Raw genomic sequence first — 21,815 nt, 5'->3', positions numbered from 1 at the left:
TAGAAAGATATTCATTTCAAGAAGTTCCAGATGAATGAGCTTTAAACCCAAACTCTATCTAGTTAGGCAAGAATAGAAAGTGAAGACAACAGGATCAAAAATAGCCCCCTTTTTTCTTCCAAGGATAAGGATTTGTGACGGAAACCTGTTACCATTTGGACAACAATCAGAAAACCTTGATGGCAGCGACCATTCACAATATTTCAGGCCTGAGAGATTTTGAACAGCTTTGAATTTCCTCCCCATTACTCAGCATTGGTCCAAATCAGAGACAAGGTCAATTGGAATGGCTGGAGATATAAGCAAACTCGGCTCATTACAGATGAAACGTTTTTCAAATGCACGCTACCTTCTGAGCAGCAGGAACACGAAGAACTGGAAAATCAGCTGCCCATGGATCTCCATCTTCATTTTATGAGAGATGATTATAAGTAATGGATGTATAAGGGTGAAATTTATCCAATGTAAGAACATTTTAGTGTTCTGAGTATATTGGTATAAAAATGATGGCATATCCCAATCCCAGTTGTAACGTTATGCTGAATTAATTGTGGTGAATTTTGATTTCTTCTTCTTCTCAGTCCTGGGAATTATTAAATTCCTTTAAGTTGTACACATAGTGATAACTTTATTTGCAATTCACTATCAGAGTTACCCATATGTATTGTGAGATTTTGAATCTTTTGCCTCCACATCATTAGTAGCAAATGTTATGACAGTAGCAACAGGCAAAAAGGAAAACACAAAATCTAAGCAATATAAGATATACTGAGTCACAGACAACTTTCAGGCAATTAAGCAATCTTAGTGTTCAGGTTACAAAGAATAATTTCAAGTTTGTCTTAATGGTTTACAGCATTATGTAATCACCCTCAGTTGGATCGCCACCAGGTATATCACTTATAGCCTTCCAATTGTTTCTGCAGGTTCAGCATTCCATTCCTAAATAAAAGCAATTGTGCATTTCAAATAACTCCACACTTGAACTCCTGCAAAATCAAAGCACTATCACATTATAATACACTGCAGGCAGATTTAAACAATGTACATTATTTCACATACTTAACACTACATCTACACAAAACACCATTGGAATTCACTAGCTATATTTCCTGGCTATAGGAAATGTACCATTTTGAACAAGACCAAGCTGCACAGCAGGCATAATAATGTAATGTCTTACAACTTTTTGCACATTTAAAACACTTCTAATACAAGACACATTTACTAGAGAATCCAAATGTGTTGATCCGCTTCTGAGTCAGTTTTGCTGAATGTCAACTTGAATTACACACAATATAAGAGATGAATGCAGTTTGTAGCTGGTATGAATCAACAATAAAAGATACAAGAATAAAAGATAAAAGAATAGCGATAGCTTGCGAAGTTGGGAGGAAATGAGGGGTAGAATCTACATCAATCAAAACTAATATATCGATGGAAGAAGTATAAATATGGAAAATGAAAATCGTTTTTGTACAGTTTGATAAAGTACAACATCACAGATAGAGGCTCCACACCTCAAAAAAACTTTGCAATAGTGCACGAATCATAATACAAAAATGCATGAGGTATCAGATCATCAAGTGCCTGCACAAAATTTAATCTACAACATGCATGAAAGATAAATTCTTCTTGGTATTATGCACCTTGGGCATTAAACTGAATGGAATAAGTTCCAAAGCACAAGATTGGGTAATCAGATGATTTTTCTTATTACCTGGTATGTATTCCACATCAGATACCAGCCTGAAGCCAAGAAGTGGCCAAAATAAGTTGCAACCCATTCAGTGAAGTATCTGTCCCTCATTGTAGCTATTCATAATAGTTGAAATCTCTTGTGTACATTTTTACAACAAATTATCGAATGGTTATTGGTTTTGCACCAAGCGATAAAACATGTTATAATAGAAATTATTTGTTTCAATTTTGAAGTCTGATGGTAACTTCATCGAGTGTGATACGAGTTTATTCTCCACCTGTCCCTCTTATTTAACATAAAGTAATTTACCTGATTATGTATCACACAAAATATTCAGGATCAAGGATTGGGAGAGGGTGTAGTAATATGTTAATGCACAATTATCTGGCTTATCAAATTAAACTAATAATCCATCAAACAGTGGTTTAATACTTAAGGAAAAGAGGCCATTCCCTTAGAACATACAATATTGAATAATCATTATTTGCAAAGATAATGCATCACAGAATTACCAACATTCATTTCAGAGTTGGTTATGAACTCCTGCTCAGAGATCACACTTTTGAGGTGTCAGCAGTTGGCATAACTAAATTAGTCTTCAAAACAACCAGCACACTCTCTTTGGGCCAACCTCTTTCTGCTGTGCCCACACTGAAAGAATTATTTAACAACCTCAAATCCATAAAATGCTTTAAAGTTGCAATGAGTAATTTGGATTTGGAATATTCTGCCTGATAAAGCAGAGGTCAGATTCTAATTAAAGGACACACTACCTCTATAGGTTAGCGGCAAGCACTCATCCATGGGCAGTAGTTATAGTTGCAGATTTTTTTTAAGTCTTCATTACTTTTAGGTGCACTTTATTGGGCAATACAATTGAAACAGATGTACTAAAATGCAATAAATATGGAATTAGAGATGACATGGTCTTTAAACACTCTGCATTGTGATCTCTTTGCTGCGTAGCTTTCAGTTTGCTCTGTTGCTGCTATCTGAATTAACACAAATATTCCTAAGCGAATCTTACAAGGAAAATAAGCAGGGATATTTCGTAGGTATGTATTCACTACTCACACTGTTGACCCTCTGTTTACCTATTATGTAAATACAATGAAGCTATTTAAAGTTAGTTAAGAATGTCCATGTGAGGTGCATAGAAAAACATCAGAGATCAATTGGAAATACCAACTTCTTTTACCCACGCTGGTGATGTTCATCAAAATCATGTGCAAACACAAGATGTTGTTCGCGCAAAGCAGGAACAAATACTATGTGTAAACAACTTATGAATGGTATTTATAGAACCTGATTTGACCCAGGGTATAAAGACTATCATACCAGGGTAAGTAATACCAGTTACAACCAAGGTCTAACAGGCTTGGATTTTCATCTGCTGGAATGGGGACAACAAAATGGTAGTCCTTTATGTCACTTGGACCCAGCTGTAATCATGCTACATTTTCCTAGGTTGGAGGTTATTAGAAATGCTGCAAGCCTATAGCACCTGAAGAGCAGAAGGGCACTTAAAGGGGTCTGAAAAACACCAAAGAAGAAATTCATAATAGGTTTCAACAAAATGCAAAGCCTAAGTAGCTAGGTGATTGTAGCCCACCGGGCAAGACAGAGGCCACTGGTAAATCCTCTCCCAGCAATTTACAAATTGTGACTGTAACTACACTAGGTACTGCCCCCTATCCTTCTTCTGGGGGTGACCTCTTAGTAACCTCTTCTGAGGTTATTAATTGGTTAGGAGATAGGAATCATGTAGCAAAGATAAATAAACTATACTTTGATTGACCAGATGGGACAAGTGGTGCTCACCAGGGATCCATATTGGAGCCTTAGCTTTTCAGCCGATACATCAAATTAGAAAATTCTATATTTAAATTTGGAGAGCACAGAAACACAGCAAGCTGTGTAGATGGGAGCAGCAAGTTTCAAAGGGACATAAGTAAATCAAGTGTGTGGGGAAATTGTGACTGACAGATTTAACATTGGGAAATAGGTTAGGAAATATGAAGTAACAATGGGATTTGGTCCCTATGTAGACAATTCACTAAAGGTTAACCCGCACACATAAAGAAACATCATAAAGGTAAAAGGAATGTTGATGTTTCTCCATAAGAGTTTGAAATAAGAAATGGAACAAATTAAGCTTCTGTTGGAGTTATGGTCACCTGTAGTACTACATTTAGTTTTGCAAACCCATATCACAGGAGAGGTCACCTAGGACAAAAGGGATTGACTAGAATGATGACAGATTTTAAAGGGTTAGAATATGAAGACAGATTGCATTAGAGTTGCTTTTATCTCTTGGATTCGAAAAGGTTGAGAGTGTTTTAATTGAGTTGTTTCAATGATAAATGATGGAGTAAATACTCTGGTGGAAGAATCCAAACAAGAGGCACCAATATTAACAATGGACTTGGTCATATAGGAAGGAAATCAGAAAGGATCATTTCACACAAACAGCAAAGAATTTTGAAGCTTTCTCAACTGAAATTCTGAGGATGCTGGGTCATCTGAAATTTCCAGGACAGACTGACAGATTTTTATTTGATATGAGCCTCAAGGAGTAAAGATAGAAAAGGGAGTTGAAATAAAGGTCAGCCATAACCTAATTGAATGACAGAACAGTGTACTCCTGTTCCTAGGTCACTGACTGCAAATCCCATAAACACATTACATTGCTGTACTTGAGTAGAATGTAGCTTTATATGAACATCTTTAATTCATCTGTTGCAGAATAAGCTATCACTGAAATATTTATATCTCGATAACACCGCTGCAGAGATCCAAAATATTTAGGGTTTTCTTAAAACTCTTTAACTTTTACATGATGGAGCAGGTGAATCCACAGCATTCCTTCAGCAGGGTCAACCCAGTCTTTGCAACAAAAGGTGCTGATGTCTGCTGTGCTCTCGATGTCATTTTTCTTTCCTTTATAGCATCTGTCATGAGATAACAACAATATTAGTGATCTGTTGTGACACAGCATTGTATAGCAATGTTCATATACATAGAATTAACCTTGCCTTTTTCACATAAGTACACAATGGAGTCTGTTCCAAACAGTCAGAGAAAAGTTCCAATTAAATCCAAGCTACAAGTACAAGTAGTGTTTCAAAGACTGAAAACCAGCTGTCTGAAAACCAAGCTGTTTTCTCCCAGGTGCCTTTTCCAAGGCAGAGTGAGCACAAGAATGAAGACACTGTTCTGAACTGATTTCAGAAAATGGAGTTATTGAGATTTGTGTACCCTCAGGACCTGCTCTGTCTCCTTCTGGCCACCTCCATTCTCAAGGCACAAAGCGACCTGTTCCACCAGCAGGAATATTCCAATTGCAACATTTCTAGCTGCTTTCAAAGGAAGAAGTTCTGAAGTCAGCTGTTTCTCTCTATCTCTGTTATTGCAGTCCAATTGAGGCACTCCTTACTTGCAAGAATCACTGTAGTATTAGATAAGTCAATTTTTAAAAAACTGTGCTATTAAACTTATAAATTTTCAATGTTTCTGCTCAAAATGGTTATTGTAGTGTTACTCTGATTACCAGTACGGGCACCTTCTGGTATCTGCCACCTTTGCCAATGTGTGTTCCAGTGTTTTATGAAGTTTTGTTCTGTATTTTTATAGTTAAAGCATTATGGATATTGATTGATTTGAAAAGGCTGGAGAGACACCCAAACTGTTTCTTTTAGAAAGGGTCTCTAAAACGGCAATGGAACACTTTTTAAAAAGACAGTTCTTGGTGGTTACATGGCTTAAGCTAATTGCTTGGACTAATTCACTGGAAAACACATTCATGGGCTTATTTCTGTCAGGAATTAAGAATTATTTGGACTTTGTCTGGAGTTCAGTTGGGAGAAAGCTTGCTGACAGGGAAAGGCTACCCGCCTGTGTCTGCCTTTCTGAGAAAACCATTTTGAAAATTTCAGTGTGAGATCTGAAAAACTGAGCTTGCTGTTCTGCTGAAAAGGCATTGAATTTTTGACAATTCCTAACAAATTGCATTTACAAAAGTCTCAGTGACAACTGCCTGTATTTAGTGACCTCTGTCTCTTGTGTGCCAACGTGCCGACTGAAAGCCATCTTGAACATTTCATACCTTATCCTTTTCCCATCAATAATTATTCCCATTAACAATTATTGGCCAAAATGTTGTTTTCTAAATTAATCTCTGCAGACTAGGTTTTTTTTTTCCTCTTAATTGGGCTGTGTGTGTTTGAATGTTGTATCTGTGTTATTTAGATGTGTAATTATTTATATCTCCCTATTTCAAATGATGCATTCATCAGCTTTACTTCTCTGTGATGTTTTCCAAAATAAAACAATAATTTTGGTCTTCATTAAAGAAACCTGATTGATGGTTCTTTTATTCTAGACCTAAGTATATAACTGAGTATGTCAGTAACTGGATAAAGCACTTAAGCTTATGTTGTGATCAGTGGAGTGGTAGGTCTAGAGACAGGCAAAACACACCTCCAACTTTGGTTGTAACAGAAGTAAGTACTGTTTGAGGTAGTTCATTGTCATCAATCCTCCTTTGTCTATTTTTGTCTAAATCTTGTCTAATGATCAGATAGAGGATACCATCATACAGCCTTTAAAGAAGAGGCTTTTTTTAGCTAACAAGTTGGTATACTGCATAATAGCAATAACTACAACTCGGATAATTACTCAGTATAATTACTCAGACTCTCAGAGGCTGTATACAATACATTTTGTCTCAATGAAAACAACATGGAGAAGTCACTGTCTTGATCCATAGGCTGTGTGTGACATCAACAGGAGAGCTCATGAACATTAATTCCTTCAAACAGTTATAACCCTTATACAACAGTTATGAGGGCCTGTGGTGCTCTGCTGTTCTGTGAGCTACAAACTAATTATCTTTTATCACATTAATCAAAGAAAGTCACAAAGAAAGCCATTGTACAGGACTCAGTTCCACAGTCTGAGAAAATTCCAAACCCAGTTTTTGGTTCGGCCACTATTGGAATATTGTGTTCAGTCTTGGTCTCCCTTCTAATAGGAAGGATGTTGTGAGACTTGAAAGAGTTCAGAAAAGATTTACAAGAATGCTGCCAGGGTTGGAGATTCTGAGCTATAGGGAGAGGCTGAATAGGCTGGGGCTATTTTCCCTGGAGCATTGGAGGCTGAGGGGTGACCTTATAGAGGCTTATAAAATCATGACGGGCACAGATAGGGTGAATATCCAAGGTTTTTTTTCCCCAAGGTAGAGGAGTCCAAAACTAGAGGGCATATAGGTCTAAGGTGATAGGGGAAAGATTTAACAGGGACCTAAGGAGCAACTTTTTCACACAGAGGGTGGTGTGTGTGTGGAATGAGCTGCTAGAAGAAGTGGTGGAGGCTGGTACAATGACAACATTTTAAAGGTATCTGGATGGGTATACGAATAGGAAGGTTTTAGAGGGAAATGGGCCAAATGCTGGCAAATAGGTCTAGATGAACTTAGGATATCTGATTGGCATGGACGAATTGGACCAATAGGTTTGTTTCCATGTGGTACAGTTCAATGGCTCTATGACTGTATGGTCATGAGGCTACTAGATTTGGAACACTATAATTTTCCAATCAAAATCAAACATTGAAAGGTTTCACAAGTAACCTCTTCTCTAATCTGAAGAATGTTTTCTCAAGTCCAACATAGCTAATAAAGTCCAATAGAATGAGATGCAAAGTATTACAAAATTTCATTTAGATTATGTCTCAAATGTCTGACAGAAATGCCAGGTTGTTAATAGTAAGAACTTAAAATCCAAGGGTCTCAATACTGCCCCCTGAGGAACTCCACTTAAAATTTTCCTCCAGCCTGAAAAATATCCATTGACCATTACTCTCTCTTTCCTACCAATTGGGCAATTTTATTATCATAGTGATTGTAATGAGGTCAGCTTGGTGGATCCCATAGAATATGAGTTCCCTGATTGGGCTATTAACTTGGTCCAATTAGGGACGTCTGGCTATCAGGATATCATAGAATCCCTACAGTGTGGAAGCAGGCCATTCAGCCCATCAAGTTCACACCAACCCCTCCAAAGAGTAGCCCACCCAGACCCACCCCCTATGGCTAATCGACCTAGCCTATACATCCTTGGATACTATGGGCGATCCACCCAACCTGTACGTCTTTGGTCTGAGGGAGGAAACTGAAGCACCCAGAAGAAACCTGCACAGACATGGGGAGAATGTACAAATTCCACACAGGCAGTTGCCTGAGGCTGAAATCAAACCCAGGTCCCTGAAGCTGTGAGGCAGCAGTGCTGACCACTGTGCCACCATGCCACCTGAGGTGTCAGAGGTTCTGTAAACACTGAAAGCTGGGTCTGAAGGAGCTGAATCAGTGTCAAGGACTCTCCATGTGTAAATAAAGGGTGACTTGGTGACAGGATATCGGCCTCTGTGAAGCTAATTCAGTTGCAACAAGAGAAAAGCACATTCTAGAAGAAATTCGCTTGCAACTGTTGTCTTTGGGTTGGGCTAAGCATTTCTGGCATTGTGTTGTTTTTTGGGAAGCTTACCTCATTCGGTCCTGCCGTTGAAGACTGTGCCCAGTGTGTGGAAAGAATGCATTATTTCTTCCAGGCAAGTGACATTGGGCCAGATGAAAACCAATAGGTAATTCTCCTGACAGCTTATGGACCCAGAGTTTTTTCAGTTACGTGGGTAGTGGAATGTCCCTTTTAAATAAAATAACAGCTCTTTTGGGACACTGAAAGCAATATTGGTCAACTGAATGGCATGCTGGGAAATCCGGCCAACAGAACAGCATGCTGGGAAGTGGATCAGGCCAGACAGATAGGTATGCAAACTGATTTACCTTGATGGATTATATTGAAATGGTGTTAATGAGACAGTGAAACTGAGATATTAAGCCAGAAAGCTCACAGCATTCACTGTGAAATTGAATCAAGCCAGACAGAGATGCAAGCCATTCACCTTGATTGACTATTGAATGGGTTGTTGTTGAAACAATCCTGCAAAGCTTCGGGTGGAACAATAGAACTGAGTTTCAGCAGAACTATTTTTCAGACAGCTGTGTTTTGTAATACCCGTCCTGAGATAGAAATTCAACTTAAATTATGTTAATTACATTGTAACATCAAACTACTGCTAAACCACTGTACTCGGAAATGACCTGGATAACTAGTTAAAAGAAGCTACTCAAATCAGAGGGGTCTCATAGACACTCCAGAGAACATCAGCACCAAGTAGTAGGAACCTGGGGAGCAGGAAAAACAGCCCCAACTCCAGTTTGACCAGCTGTAATTGGGGTCATATATATTTTTAACATCTTGCACTCCCAAAGCAGACTTTAAACTAGTGTGTAGGCATAGACATTTAAGAACTGCAAGGTTACTCAGTATTTAGAGGGAAAGACTGGTTTTGTAAAGTTGTATATGTTTTATCTGATTTTTCAATGATAATAAACCATGTCACATGGTAAGCCACATTTCATCATTAGTGTAAAACAAGTCCCACTAAGTAAGCAAGTAAATCAGACTGAATGAAACGAAGCTTACAGTTACTGGAGTTTAACTTTCCCTGAGGCACCAGATACTAAAACCTTTCAAGAGTTGATGGATTTAGTTATGGAATATTATGACACCATGCCTCCTCTTATACTGAGTCGCTATTGTTTTTACTTGGCAGTTCGAGAACCCAGGGAATCGGAATCGGGGTTTTTTACTAGGTGAAGATGGTTGGCAGAGGCATGTGACTTTGGTTTAACCCTTAATAAGATGCTGACAGACCGTTTGGTATGTGAGATTAATGATGTAACCATGCAAAAGCATCGACTAGCTGAAGCCAAACTGGACTTCAAACAGGAACTATAACTGGCTTTAACATTGAAAAATGTGCCAAGTGGAGCATGCGATTTGCAGGGTATCCTGATGGAAGTGGACAGCCTCGTCAGTCTGACTGAGCTTGGAGGACACTACTCTGAGTGGAGGCAATTGCATAGCCACACTCAGGACATATCCTGAACAGAGGGACTCTTAGATCAGCCCACGGCAAAACCCCAAACCAAAGCCAAGCCTCGGCCAAATGATTAAAATTTTCTTCAGGATCCGGGCCAGCAAGCCAATGTAGTTGCTGCCAGTATGTGGACTTGAGAGAGCAAAAGGGCCCCACTAGACCAAAACTGAGTAAGAGAACTCATAGCCAGTATCCAGGAGAGTGCACATCCTGGAAAGTCTGCCGACATTTGGTTTGGAACAGTTAAATCGCTTAGCAACATCCAAATCAGAACCAATCAAAATAAACGTCAAGTTAAATGGTCACCAGTTCTAATGGAGGCCAATACCAGCACAGCCTTTTCAGTGATCACAGAACCAGTCTTTACCAAAATTCGCTCTTGACTCCAACACTTAAGTTTGCACAAGACCTTGGTTAACTGCGAACCTACACTGGGGAACCTTTACAGATTAAGGGTACAACTTTGGTTTCGGTCTCTTATGAGAAGCAGCTGGTTCAATTACCACAGATTGTAGTAAAAGGCTCGGGCCCGAGCCCGATGAGGTGAAATCGATTGAGAAAGATTCATCTGGATTGGTTCAACGTTTTTCAATTAGAAAATGGCTGCCTGAGTGAAGTCCTAATTCAATACTCAAAAGTTTTTCAGGAAGGTCTAGGGTCTATCAAAGGAGCCGAGGCCACCTTGCATGCTGACCAGAAAGCAATTCCATGATTCCACAAGGCCTACCCAGTGCCATTAACCTTACGGGCAAAAGTAGAGATAGAAATCAGAAAGCTGGAAAGCGAAGGAAATATCAAAGCAGTCCAGTGTGTGGCATGGGCAGTAGCAGTCAGACCGATTGCGAAGACCAACATGACAATTTGCCTTTGTCAGGATTTTAAACAAACAGTAAAACACTTTTCGCAGCTGGCTAAATACCCAATCCCTCACATGAAGGATTTATACACAGGGCAGCGATGGGGGGTGCTGTCCTTCAAGGAGCTGGTCATGCGCTATGCGTACTTGCAATTGCAGTTAGAAACAGCCTACAGCTTCACTAGGTACCAAACTGTTTAGTTCCCATTTGATTATAGGAACAGCCCTCATGCAACTTCAGGGATAGCTCCAGCAGAGTCACAAATGGGGAGAAGACTCCACATCAGGTTAAATCTGATCTTCCCAGACCTGGGAGGAGGGTGAAACAGCATCAGGAACGCCATTACCGGACACAAGACTCTGCTAAATGAGAGAGAACGTTTACTTCAAGGGTCGAAATTTGGTGTAGGAACCATGGGATTGGTGCTGCATGGGTAAGAGGCATGGTCGACACAAGGTGGGGTCTAGTGACATATAACAGTGTGATGGTCCTGAACAAGCACGCGAATCATATGAATGTTGCAAACTCGTAAACAGTGTGGGAGGGAAATGTGCCCGGCTCCTTGACTGCTTTTCTGAATGTTCCAGAACACGTGCGTTCTCCCTGACCATCAAGCATTGAAGATACTTCAGAATCAGAAATAGACATGCCAGATGTCACTGCCTCAATGCCTTTGCTGCCTGAAGAAGGGAATGAATTTCTTCCGAGACATTCCATTGCAAGAGGCAAACTACTGTGCGTTACACAGCCACTTGGATCAGAGGCAGAGTTGGAGGAATCTGACCCAATGCTAAAACACAGTGAGAGGAGCTACAAAAAAAAGGACTGGCCTAAGTCCTCAGACCCTGAGGGGGAGGGATGTAGTGATTGTAACGATGTCAGCCAGGTGGACCTCATAGAATATGAGTTCTCTGATTGGGTTGTTAATCTGGTTCAATCAGGGAGCCCCGGCTGACAGATATCAACAGGGAGTGTTAGTGATTCTGCTCACTCTGAGGGAGCTGGATAAGTGTCAAGGACTCTCTGTGTGTAAATGAAGGGTGACTTGGTGATGGGATACCAGTCTTTGGGGAGTTATTTCAGTTACCACATTGGTACTGTCCCTATTATTCTAAAGCTTTCCTCACCAGTCTGTTGCATGGCAGTGTATTAAACATCTTTTGGAACTGCATTCCACATCAACATCCCTCCCTTCATCAACCCTTTCAGTTGTCTCTTCAAAAATCTCCAGAAAATTAGTTTGACGTGATATTCCCAGAACAAATCTGTGCTGACTCTCCCAAATCAATCCACATTTTTCCATGTAACTATTAATCTATCCTGAATAATTGTTTCTGGAAGTTTCACCACCACAGAAGTTAAACTGACTAGTCTGTAATTGCTGGACCAACTTTACAACCATTTATGAACAAGGGTGTAACGTTTGCAATTGTCCACTTCTCTGACACGCCCTTGAATTCAGGGAAGATTTAAAGTTAATTGCCAGTGCCTCTGTAATTTCCTTCAATATCCTAGGACAGATCTCACCCAGTGCAGTGCCTTATCCAATTTAAATACTCACAGCTTATTCAATACCACTCCCTTATTAACTTTAAACCCATCCAGTGATTGAGTTTCCTTCTCTGTCACCACAGACTGGGCAGCAACTGCATCATGGGTAAACACAGATGCAAAGTATTCATTTAATACCTCAGTTATGCCTGCAGTGCAAATGCTATTCTTGGTCCCTAAGCAGTCCTATCCCTCCTTTAGCCACCCTTTTTACTGTTGGTGTACTTACAGAAGACGTTGGGGTTTCCCTTTGTGCTGGCTGTCAATCTTTATCATAATCCCACTTTACTTTCACAGTGATAATACAAGAGAAAATGAGAAAATTCAACCCAATATCTCTCAGTTAAATACATCACTGAGCTAGAATCAGAAATAGCATTCTCATATTCACCTGTCTTCTTCTCTGAAGAAGCTAACAGCTGTGAACTGGAAATTACAGCATGAAACTAAAGCTGGCTGAGAAGCTGAAATAAAAAGTGCTCCTATTTTGGATCTAAATTTAGAGTAGTACTCCGAAGCAAAATTGAATATATATTGATCATTTACACTTGACCCAGTTGAACAAATTGAGCTATACAACGCACTCTAAAAGCACAACGGTGTCACCAAGCATCATTGAGCATTGTTTTAACATCACCACCAAAAAGGTTAGCTTCAAACTAAAAGCAATCAGAAACACAACTGCGGCAATTACAGACAGTAAATACTAATGGACAAATGTTTTGCAGGTTTACCCGACACTGCTGCAGATCTCAGAGTTCCAGACTGAAAGTACACACGTCAATAGTGAGTTCCAAATAATGGCAAGAAAATTATCCCCAGATCAGGTTCAACAATTGGAAGGAATTTACACTCATCTTAGAATACTTAGAGCAGCCGTCACAAAAGTGTTGCAAATAAAGCCTTGAAATAATCCTCAGCCTCTAGCATGCAGGGACTCTCTTGCTGAGTCTACCCACCAATACCACCACATTTCTTCCCACTGTTAATGGAATCCTTAGAATTGGTCATTCCTCTCTCTTTCACATCTTGAATTGTGCCATATACATGAACATGGAACAGTACAGCACAGGAACAGGCCCTATGGCCCACAATGTCTGTGCCAAACATGATGCCATTCTAAACTTAATCCCATCTGCCTGCAAATGGTCCATATCCTTCTATTCGCTGCCTGTTCATTTATTTGTCTAAAAGCCTCTTAAATATTGCAATCATATCTGCTTCTACCACCTCCTTTGGCAGCGCATTCCAGGCATCTACTGCCCTCTGTGAAAAAGACTTTTTTCTCACATCTCCTTTAAACTTTCCCCTCTCACCTTAAATCTATGCCCTCTAGTAGCTGACATTTCCACCCTGGGAAAAAGACTCAGACTATCTACCCCATCCATTCCTTTCATAATTTTACATACTTCTATCAGGTCGCCCCTCAGCCAAGGGTGTAATGTTTGCAATTGTCCACTCCTCTGACACACTCTTGAATCCAGGGAAGATTTAAAGTTAATTGCCAGTGCTTCTGCAATTTCTGTTCTCATTTCATTCAATATCATGGGATACATCTCATCTCGTCCAGTGCCTTATTGGATTTAATTATCGACAGCTTATCCAAATCCTCCTCCTTATCAACTTTAAATGGTGGATAAATCTCCTGGTCTTGACCAGATAAATCCAAGAACCCTGCAAGAGGCTAGAGAAGAAATTGTGGGGTCCATGGCTGATATATTTACATCATCGTTAGCAACGTGTGAGTTCCCGGAAGACTGGAGGGTAGCAAATGTTGTGCCCTTATTCAAGAAGGGCTGCAAAGGAAAACCTGGGAACTATTCACCAGTAGGCTTAACATCTGTGATAGGTAAGTTACTTGAGAAGATTCTGAGGGATAAGACATACATGCATTTGGAAAGACAGGGTTTGATTAGGAATAGTCAGCATGGCTTTGTGGGTGGGAGATCATGCCTCACAAATTTGTTAGAGTTTTTTGATGAAGTGACCAGGAAGGTTGATGAGGGCACGGCAGTAGATGTAGTCTATATGCATTTCAGTAAGGCCTTTGATAAGGTTCCACATGGGAGGCTGCTCTGGAAGATTAGATCACATAGAATCCAGGGAGAACTGGCAAATTGGATACACAATTGGCTTCATGGTAGGAAGCAGAGAGTCATAGTGGAAGGATGCTTGTTGGACGACAGGCTTGTCCCTAGTGCCTCAGAGGTTGGTGCTGGGCCCATTGCTGTTTGTTATCTATATCGATGATTTGGTTGAGAATGTCCAAGGCATGATTAACAAGTTTGCGGATAACATTAAAATAGGTGGGAGTAGACAGTGAGGAAGGTTATCAGAAATTGCAGCAGGATCTTGATCAGCTGGGGAAGTGGGCCGAGAAATGGCAAACGAAGTTTAATATAATTAAGTGTGAGGTGTTGCACTTTGGAAAGTCACATCAAGGTAGGAGTTTCATGGGAACGGTCGGGCCTTAAGTAGTGTAGTGGAACAGAGGGACCTTGGAGTTCAGGTGCACGGGTTCTCTGAAAGTGGGGTCACAGGTAGACAGGGCAGTGAAGAAGGAGTTTGACACACTGACCTTTATCAGTCAGGACATTGAGTACAGAGGTTGGGAAGTTATGTTGCACTTGTACAGGACGTTGGTGAGGCCGCATTTGGAGTATTGTGTTCACTTTTGGTCACCTTGCTATAGGAAGGATGTTATTAAACTGGAAAGAGTGCAGAAGAAATTTACAAGGATGTTGCCAGGACTCAAGGGACTGAGTTATAGGGAAAGGTTGGACAAACTGGGACTTTTTTCTTTAGAGCATAGGAGACTGAGGGGGGGGTGTAAAAGTGTGTAAGATCATGAGAGGCAAGGGTAGGGTGAATGCACTCAGTCTTTTTTCCGGGGTTGGGGAATTGAGGACTAGAGGGCATCAGTTTAAGGTAAGAGGGGAAAGAATAAATGGGAACCTGAGGGGCAACATTTTTACACAGAGGGCAGTACACATGTGGAATGAGCTGCCAGCAGAAGTGGTTGAGGCGGGTACATTAACAACATTTAAAAGGCATTTGGATGAATACATGGATAGGAAAGGGTTTTGAGGTTGCTTGACTCGCCGAGCTGGTTTGTTGCTCCGCAGATGTTTCATTACCCTGCTTGATAACATCATCAGTGCAACCTCTGATGAAGTGTCGGTGTGTTTTCCCACCTGGTTTTTAAACTCTGGAGTCCGTTGAACTGGATTGCCTCACTTCCGGTTTTCCTTCGTAGTGGAGTGTATATGGGGTCGAGTTCTATGTGTTTATTAATGGCTTTCTTCGTGGAGTGCCAGTCTTCTAGGAATTCCCATGCCTGTCTCTGCTTAGCTTGTCCCAGGATTTTGGTGTTGTCCCAGTTGAATTGGTGGTTCTCCTTATCCATGTGGATTGAGATGAGTGAGTATTGGTCATGTCTTTTTGTAGCCAGTTGGTGTTCGTGTACCCTTGTTGTTAGTTTCCTTCCTGTTTGTCTGATGTAGTGTTACTCACAGTCTCTGCAGGCAATCTTATAGATGACATTGGTCCTGTCCATGGTGGGGAGTGGGTCTTTAGTTCGGGTGAATAGTTGTCGTAGGGTTGATGTGGGCTTGTGCGCCACTCTGATGCCCAGCGGTCGTAGGAGTCTTGTGGTTAGTTCCGATGTGTTCCTGATGTAGGGTAGTGTGATGAGTGTGTCAACAAACCAGCTCAGCGAGCCAACCAACCTCAACACCCACAACCTGAGCTACAAATCTACTCCAAAACCTTATAGGAAAGGGTTAAAAGGATATGGGCCAAGTGCAGGGAAATTGGATTAACATGGATGGACATTTTGGTTGGCTTGGACCTGTTTGGGCCAAAGGGCCTGTCTCCATGCTGTAGGACTCAATGACTCGATGACTCTATAACTTTAACACCTTCAAGTGACTGAGTTTTCTCCTCTGAGATCACAGATGGGGCAGCATCTGCCTCGTGAGTATATACAGGTGCAAAGTATTCATTAATGCCATGTAAATGCCCTTTTTCATCTTTAATCAGCCCTACTCCTCCTTTTACCATCCTTTTACTATTGCTGTACTTCTAACAGAATCCTTTGAACTGATGCCTACAGTCAATCCTTACACAATTCCTCTTTCTCACATTCATGAATGGTGCCATGTAGATAAAAATTGTTGTCAAGTTTTAATTGATGCAATGAGGGTGAAAAATGATTTTAACGAACGGGAAATCCACGACAGTACCCTTAATTGTTTCACATAACTAATTGTCACATTTGAGAAATTGATAATTTAAATAAATTTCACATGTCCGGTAGAACAGACTGCTTTATAACATTTTAAGACAAAGGTAAAGAATTTAAAAAGGAAAACTGAAGCAGTTGGCTAATGTTAAAAATTACATCATTTTGAAATGTAATGTTACTCTGTTTGGATTTCAAAATGCCAAGATGCCATTAATTGTTCCAAATTCAAGCACCTTTTCTCAGTTGGGTACGATCTCAGTAATCAACTCCACTTCCTACTCAGAGACAAGATAGCGCACAACAATCAGCCGTGGCATCAAGAGGGAATTAAGTTCCATTCCATGCCAATCCTTATTACCATCCATCTTAATTCATCTAAACACAGCTGCTACAACCTCTCGATTTGTCGGTTCAGGATCAGTAGGCTTGGCAGCATAATTCTTCCAAATCTCCAAAGGTCGCAAAAACAATTTGTGAGACATCATCCAAAAAATTGACTTCACCTGCAGTTTTTGTAACATTTCTGTAGTGAGTTGCTTCACAGGATTCTAAGTATTATGCAGTGTATGCATGGCATCCAATCAGATAACTTTGCAGGCAATCTTAATGAGCTTCTTTTATTTGTCTTGTGTTTTGGGAGTGTATTGCATTTTTGTTCCTCTCTTGTAAGGAGGATATAAAAAGGTGTAGGTAGATTCCACAAGACATTATCAGCTACACAGTTAGAGATATGAGTAGGGAATAGTTAACTGAAGTAGAGTCCAAAGTCTGTGCATTGCTCTCCTGCTTGTATATACATCTGCTTAACTCCGGCTTACTTAATGCAGCTTCAGAAATACCTAACCTTCTACACTTGTATTTATTTTCAACATTGGTCTCCAATGCTAGAGAACATGCAAAAGAAAGAATGAATAATTAGAATCCTGTTGTGGAATCCAATTAACTGATTATTTTTTATTCATTCATGTACTGAAGCAGAAGCAAAGTTTCAGAACTCTTTGTTCTTCTCTCCACTGGTGCTGCCTGACCCTGCTGAGTGCTTCCAGCATTTTCTGTTTTTATATTGATGGACTGAACTGATTGAACAAGTTTGCAGAGCCACCAGTACAAGGCAATAGCAGACGGGAAAATTAAATGACTCTCTCACCGTCACTGAATGGAAACCGGGCTTTTTATATTTGTTGGTTTTGTCAACTTTGTGAGCTCGGTACTGCAGAATTAATGGCAATTTAATTGTGTGTTTTCATTAGTGTATCCAGAACATTATTCATTGATGATCTGGATGAGTTTGCAAGAACTGTGGGTGTAAGTTTACTAATTTAATATTCATTGTGCTGGGGAAGGAGCAGAAAGTATTGAGCAGATTGCATTTTAAAATCTTGAAAATCTAGAGGACAGATCAGGATTTTAAAGGGTGGATACAGGTGATGATTTAAATGCTGCTTGAACATTTCTCCACTCTGACAGCATGAACAGAAATGCTGACTTGAAACAAGCTCCACTTTCCAAAGCCTTACATTTTTCCCAGTTGCTCTGGAAGCATTGATCAGACAGTTCAAACACAAATAAAACTCATAATCACAAACTGTTAATTCTCCAGTTTTCCTGGCAAATGTGTGAATTAAGATATTTTACACTGTGCCACTGCTGCCAACTCTTCAGTTGCCAGGTCCCATTCAGTTGATGGCACTAAGGGACACACTCCTTTAGTTTTACGAATTTGGCAAGAAAACAGGCCCAATTGTTTTCTGCTTACTGGATAGAGCATCAACTTCAGGCAAAATCAGGAATCTTTTCCCGAAGCCTATCTATCATTTACAACACATAAGTCAGAAGTGTGAAGGAATACTCCTGACCCATCCATTAGTATGGCTCCAAACGATACTCAAGAAGCTCAACACCATTCACATAACAGCCCACATTGCATCCCATCCAATAACATTCACTGCCTCCACCACCAATGCAACATACCTGCGGTGTGGACTACTGACAAGGGGCACTGCAGCAATTTACCAAGGCTTCTTCATTGCTGCCTCTAAACTTGTGCCTCTACCACTGAGAGTGATAAGGGCACCAGACAGATGTGAGTGCAACCACTACCTCTAAGTCACACATCACATTTTCTCCTGCTAGTTAAGAAAAGGAGGGAAAGGACCTTGACTTTAGAAGGCAGCTTGAGCCTTACAAGGATGGTCTGATGGGAAACCAGCCTCCTTCCTGAGATTAAATCCTCAAGGTCAATGGGATGATATCTTTTATTATGAAAGAGATTGAACATAAAGTAAGACTTCACACTTCAGTTATACAGAGCATCGGTGAGGCCACATCTCAAATATTGTACACAGTTTGGTCTTTTAACTTAGTAAAGGCTGTAAATCCACTGGGGACAGTTGAAATGAGGTTTACTAAATTGTTACCTGAAATGAGTGGGTTGTCTTACAACGATAGGATGGATAGGCTGGGCTTCTTTCCAAAGGAGAGGGTGCCGTGATTGAAGTAAAGAATGTTTCCTCTTGTGGATCAGTCCAGAACAAGGAGACACTGTTTAAAAATTAGGGTTCACACATTTTGGACAGAAATGAGAAGAATTATTTTTCTCTCAAAATTGTTCCACTTTGGAACTCTGTGCCTTAGAAGGCAGTGGAGGTGAAGCCATTGAATGCTCTTAAGGCAAAGGTAGACAGATTCTTGTTAGGCCAGGAAATCCAACAATGTCTGGTTCGGCGGGAATGTGAAACTCAAAACACAGACAGATCAGGCATGATCTTATTGAATGGTGAAACAGGCTTGAGGGGCCAAATGGTCTACTTCTGCCCCTATTTTATGTACGTTCATTTGTCCATGTTCCCTATATTGAAAGCATAGTGTGTTGACCCAGCATACAGAATCACAGTGTATTTTCAGGTGTTCATTGTACACTACCTAAGCGTGGGGCAGCATGATGGCTCAGTGGTTAGCACTGCTGCCTCAAAGTGTCAGGGACCCAAGTTTGATTCTACCCTCAGGCAACTGTCTGTGTGGAGTTTGCATATTCTCCCCTTATCTGGGTGCCCTGGTTTCCTCCCACAGTCCAAAAATGTGCAAGTTAGATGGATAGGCCATGCTAAATTGTCCTGTAGGGCCCAGGGAAGTGTCGGTTAGATGTGGTATCCATGGGAAATATAGGAAAGGGGGATGGATTTGGGTGGGATGCTCTTTGGAGGAGTGGTGTTGGGCTGAATGGCCTGTTTGCAGACTGTAGGGATTCTATGATTCATTTAAGGAGTGGATTTGCATTCTGTTCAGCTATCCCATATGAATCTTCATAGGTGACCTCCAATACTGTGTAAGTATCTCTGATTACTCAAGATGACAGCTATTCTATAAAACTCCAGTGACCAGCCATTCTCCAAAAAGGACAAAGAAGTATTTTTGTTCATCGAATCTGAATCCCAGACAAAACCACCAAATCACTTATGAATGATTTAGATGAGCAGAACTTTTAATACATGAGAGTTTGAAGTTGCTGGCAATTGGATCAGTTATACAAACAGCTACAGTCCGCAGAAATTCATTCTTTCCTGGTACTAGAATATTGCCTTTCTCTAATAACTGCTAAATGTGTATAGCTGTTTTAATTAGTGATGTGCTTGTCATGGTGTGAAATAGCTGGTTTCAAATCCACTAACAAACAAACCAAGTTGAAAGGTCGTCTCAAAACATACTGTGTTTGGACTCATTTTATAATCAATCTACATTAAAGATTGGAACTGGGTGGATATGGAAGAGCCACTTGGCTTGGTTTAAGTGGTACTCTCCGAAGACTGTATCAAAAAGACATTCCATTTATCAAAATTCTACTGAAATGATATCCACTTCATAAACCGGAGGCAAGAATATGGAGTTGACTCACTCTCCTTGTTCATCTCTTACACTGAAACATCCATAAGCAACAAAACTCTGCTGCCTAGATCTCAATTTGTACTAAATGTCATTCCCTATCACCCTTTGCTGACGTTCATTGGCTCCCAAACAAGCAATATCTTGTTTCAAAAATTCTCATCCTTGTTTTCAAGTCCCTGCAAAACCTTACCCCTCCCTATCTCTGCAATCTCCTTGAACTCTGCAATCCTCCAAGATCTCCGCTCTTCTCCAATTCTATGTCTTGTGCATCCCCAATTGTAACCACTCCTCTATTGGTGGTGGTATCTTCAGTTGCATAGGCTCCAAGCTTTGGAATTCCCTCCCTGAAACTCTTCACCTCTCTACTTCACTTTCCTCCTTTGAGACACTATAAAATCCGATCTAACTAAGATTTTGGTCACTTGACCTAATATCTGTTTATGTGATTCAGTGTCATACTTAGTTTTATAGTGCTCCTATGAAGCAGGCCCTCCAAGCCTGCACTGACACATGTTGCCCTTCCATATTAAAAACTGTCTTCACTTACAGGATTCATATCCTTCTATTCCCTTCCCATTCATGTATTCGTCCAGGTGCTTCTTGAATGCTGCTACTGTGTCTGCTCCCACCACCACCTCTGGCAGCACATTCCAGGCACTCACCACATTTTGTGTGAAAAACATCCTTGAAAATCTCTTTTAAACTTGCCCCCGCCACCCCCCCACCCCGCCCCACTCCCCACCGGACCTTGAACCTGTATCCCCTAAGTAATTGACATAAGAACATAAGAACTAGGAGCAGGAGTGGGCCATCTGGCCCCTCGAGCCTGCCCCGATCTTTTTGAGACTCAGCTCCACTTACCCGCCCACTCACCATAACCCTTTATTCCTTTACTGTTCAAAAATTTATCTAGCCTTGTGTGAGGTAGCTTCAACCGCTTCACTGGGCAGGGAATTCCACAGATTCACAACCCTTTGGGTGAAGAAGTTCCTCCTGACCTCAGTCCTACATCTGCTTCCCTTTATTTTGAAGCGATGCCCTCTAGTCCTAGTTTCACCTGCTAGCGGAAACAACCTCCCTGCCTCCACCTTATCTATTCCCTTCATAATATGTTTCTATAAGATCTCCCCTCATTCTTCTGAATTCCAATGAGTATAATCCCAGTCTACTCAGCCTCTCCTCATAATCCAACCCTCTCAACTCTGGAATCAACTGAGTGAATCTCCTCTGCACCCCCTCCAGTGCTAGTATATCTCTTCTCAAGTAAGGAGACCAAAACTGCACACAGTACTCCAGGTGTGGGCTCACCAGGACCCTATACAGCTGCAGCATAGCCTCCTTGTTTTTAAACTCCATCCCTCGAGCAATGGCAGACAAAATTCTATTTGCCTTTTTAATTACCTGCTGCACCTGCAATCCCACCTTCAGCGATTCATGCACAAGGACACCCAAGTCCCTCTGCACAGCAGCGTGCTGCAAATTTTTATCTTTTAAAACATAATCCATTTTGCTGTTATTCCTACCAAAATGGATGACCTCACACTTATCAACATTGTACTCCATCTGCCAGACCTTT

The 21,815-nt window shown here is 40.8% G+C and overlaps 1 protein-coding gene across 2 annotated transcripts in view; it reads right to left on the bottom strand.

The window, feature by feature from the left end:
• Nucleotides 1-4,534: 4,534 nt before the first annotated feature.
• The window catches only part of zgc:171844 (uncharacterized protein LOC100151763 homolog), a 68,680-nt gene continuing 51,399 nt past the window's right edge, over nucleotides 4,535-21,815 (bottom strand). For both annotated transcript variants that reach the window (XM_020531390.2, XM_048610999.1), the window contains exon 6: nucleotides 4,535-4,653. In XM_020531390.2, coding sequence (XP_020386979.2) covers nucleotides 4,535-4,653 — 119 coding nt within the window. The remainder of the gene's footprint in view (nucleotides 4,654-21,815) is intronic.

Source organism: Rhincodon typus, chromosome 23 (genome assembly GCF_021869965.1).
Source record: "Rhincodon typus isolate 14 chromosome 23, sRhiTyp1.1, whole genome shotgun sequence".
Lineage (NCBI taxonomy): Eukaryota > Metazoa > Chordata > Chondrichthyes > Orectolobiformes > Rhincodontidae > Rhincodon > Rhincodon typus.
The sequence above is the reverse complement of the archived record's forward strand: the minus strand, read 5'-3'. Positions and strand labels throughout refer to the sequence as shown.